Raw genomic sequence first — 3,657 nt, 5'->3', positions numbered from 1 at the left:
GAGGGAGGACTGGCTGACTCCAAGGTAAAGAGTGTTACAGTAATCCAGCTGAAATGTGACAAAGGCATGGGTTACTGTTTCAAACTGCTGTTGTGTGAGGATGGGCTTTACCTTAGCAAGATGCTGCTTGAGGTGTTAAAAACTGGTCTTGACTACCGCGCTAATCTGGGAATCTAATTTAAGATCACTGTCCATTTTAAAACCTAAATTAAAAACAGTTTCCTTTATGTGAAGTGCCAGAGTATTCATATCAACTAAGGGAGGTACACAGGACCCACTGGGACCAAACATCTTCAATTCTATTTCATTTTCAATAAAATTTTAAACGTTTAATAACAGCAAGGCTTTGATGTCTTCAAGACTCAACTGAAGTGGCCTAACTGAGATGGCATCTTTCTTTTTTTAGTGCATAAAGATCTGACTATCATCAGCGTAACAGTGAAAAAAGCCCCATGCTTTCTGAGGACTGAGCCCAAAGGAAGCAGAAAAGGGAGAAAAGCAGGGGCTCTAAGATAGAACCCTGTGGAACTCCAAAAGACAAAAGAGCAGTGGAGGATTCAGAACCAGCTATGTGCGCTCTCGTGCAATATTACGAAAAGTCACACTGAAAGAATGTGTTGTGAATGACTGCTATTGTCACATCAAATTTTACCTTGATATTTGTCAAATTGACTGAGTTATAGCCATTAGATTAACTAAAAGTTAACCAGTTGTAGATGCACATCCAATCATTGCTTTCTGAAAGTTTCATAAAAACTATCCAGTGGTTCATAAGGTGTTATGGTAACAGTCAAACACATTTGACTCCATTAGTTAATGCTAAAGTTTAAGGAAAAATTGTCTAACAAATTGTAGCACTTAAGTTACAAGTTTCTTGTTACAACCACACCAAATTTTAACCCAGTATCTGTGCACGTGGCTCAGTTATACTTATTTTTGTGTTTTCTAAGTTTATTTAGCTGTGGCAGTCATCTTGATGTGAGCTGACTAAAAAAGTTAGCTAGCTGAAGTCTATGCAGCATTTATTTAATAAAAGTTTGATTCAAATGTGTTGAGTGGATCATGAGATATGTTGGTAACAGACGTACAAACATGCTGACTCAAGCAAAACATATACTAATCATCTGCCCTTACCTTTTTGCAGCAGACGATTAAAAATTGTACACGCACACATTTTAAATCAAAACTAGGTCCCGAGGTTGTTTAATTGGAAAAAGAGACGGAAACTTTTAGCTCATGTGAACAAGAAGTGAAAGCAGCTGAAAGTCTCCAGGGAAACAAGGAGCCAATGACATTTTATGGCAGAGTCTGAAATAACCTTCAGCTGAAAAATGCCAGCTTTGACTGGTACACGCTTTTCTTCAAGAGTCATTGTACGGATTTGAAAAGGCATTTCTTTATCAGACTTCCAGCACTCGTCTCTTTTTGTTCTGACGTGTCTGTGTCATCCACACACACACAAACACACACAGTGACAGACCATAAACCAACATTATCACCAATTGGAACCGGATGGGGCTGTTTGTTTCTTGCTGCCATGACAACAAGGACAGACGATTTTCCCTCTCTGCTGTTTCCCGGAGGAAGGAACAGCTGCTGCCCACTATATTTGCGAACACGCCCCACCCCCCACACCCCACACACACAGACAATTGCAGCCACAGTTGTTATTAAAAACACACACACTTATTGGACATGTAGTGACAATCTCCAACTTTAACTTCTGCTTTAGCAGCATTGTGGCACGTGCAGACACACTGCAACATCTGGAGCTATTGGTTGTGACAGTTGATGCTATGGTCTGTTAGTCACGTATCATTGGCGTTTGCTCGTCTCACGCTGCTGGAGGAGAAGTGTTTACACAACCTGCCCTAAGATCTATATGAGGCCAGCTTTAAGATGCACCCATCTAAACCTGCTTCTGTAGGAATAAACCCACAATCAGAACAGACCTTTTATTTGTAATTTTCCCACTTCAGTTACTTGGGGATTATTTGCTGATGGAGCTTTTCCCTGAGATAGCTGTGTCTATTGATGAGATGGGAGATAATGTTATTACAGGAAAAGGCACAAACAGGCAATGAAGAAGAGAGGGAGGACGCTCATATTTGTCTTTCGGTGCTTTAATGTTTAAATGATGGACACATGTGTGTTACGTTCAACACAGTAGAAGTGGCACACTGACAGCTTCCTTGTAGTTTAAATCAACCGGGGAAACTGTTTCTGCTCTCTGATTTGAATTTGACTGACATCTGCTAATCCGGTTACACTGAACTAATCACAATTATTTGGGTTGAACATCACACAGGCTTTCATGCACTCCATATATCACTGTAAGGGACTGAAATTACGTGTCCAGACTGGGCTGAGAAGACCCTAAAATTATCTTGAAGAGCCATTATGTGTTGGGCTCCATGAACAGAAGCAAAAAAAAGAAGCTGCTAGCTACTCTAAACAAACTTTTGAGATAGAGTGAAGATTTCATCTCACACATTTTGATAGACTCCGTTTTCCAAGTTATATAACATTAAAAATTGTAATAAATATATGAAAAATTAAAAAAAAAATCTGCATTTACTTTGGTAGAAAGAAACAACTTGACTGGACATAAAATATCACACAAAAATTAATAAAGAAAAAAAATAATAAAAAGGACTAAGTAAAATTTACTACTAATAAGACTCTTCTTTAACTTTCCATATCTTTCAGTGAAAAAAATATGAGTGTATTATTATTAGTATTACCATTATTATTATTTTTATTAATATTATATTTGTTTAAAATGAAAGAAAAATAAATGTAATATTATGAAGGTGTAATTTTGCTATTATACAAAAAATAAATAATGTACTTGAAATATAAACGCAATCTTCTGTTTTTGAAATAGTTTGCCTTTTATACACAGTTTATTATTTAATGTATTTTTTTTTTACATAAAACCCCATAACTGCTGCTCTTTTAACTTGTGTACATCTCACTGATTTTTACATAAAAATAGATCATTTTAACTTGTATTTATGCCCCTCATAACTTCTTTACAAAAAAACTATAGATGTGTCAAAAGCAATGCAACAGAAAACTCAACTTGTTTCCATAATTTCAACAAATAAGTTTATAAAATCCTCTCCTTTTCTCGCTTTATGTCTTTGTCTCCTCCTCTCGTTCATCTAAATTAGATCTTTTAAATGAGCCGAATGCAGCAGTATCAGATTATCAGCATGAGCGTGGTTGCCCAGGTAGCTGAACCAGAAGCTGTAGGTTCATGCGCAGCGTGCACTGGTGAGCAGTAAACAAGGCCCGTCAATTAACGCGTTTTTTTTTGGTTGCACCATGTGAGAAACAAGGAGACACACGATGCACAAACATGATTCTCTGGGGAGATAAACAAGTCTTGACAGAGTTCACCTTCAAACAAACAGCTCTGAGGACACGAGCTATTACAGGTGGAGTAAACTGTAAACTGTACAATAATCTCTGCACAGTTTCAACATGAAATCATAATGAGACTATGCTAATTCCATTTTATTTTATTTGTGTTTATTCTCTACTCAAAACAGCAACAACAAAAATCACTCATTGCTTTCAGGCATGTAGATGTAGTGACGACAATTTGCTAAGTTCAAACCAAGCATCAAAATGGGGGGGGGGGGGGGGGGG

At 37.4% G+C, this 3,657-nt stretch overlaps 1 protein-coding gene across 1 annotated transcript in view; it reads left to right on the top strand.

Moving 5' to 3' along the window:
- stk32a (serine/threonine kinase 32A) overlaps positions 1-3,657 on the top strand; it is a 101,727-nt gene that overhangs the window by 51,507 nt on the left and 46,563 nt on the right. Inside the window, exon 7 of the mRNA XM_037688263.1 lies at positions 1,191-1,201. Within this exon, the coding sequence (XP_037544191.1) occupies positions 1,191-1,201 (11 nt within the window). The remainder of the gene's footprint in view (positions 1-1,190; positions 1,202-3,657) is intronic.

Source organism: Nematolebias whitei, chromosome 14, assembly GCF_014905685.2.
Source record: "Nematolebias whitei isolate Nwh7 chromosome 14, NemWhi1, whole genome shotgun sequence".
NCBI classification, from domain to species: Eukaryota; Metazoa; Chordata; class Actinopteri; order Cyprinodontiformes; family Rivulidae; genus Nematolebias; species Nematolebias whitei.
The sequence above is the reverse complement of the archived record's forward strand: the minus strand, read 5'-3'. Positions and strand labels throughout refer to the sequence as shown.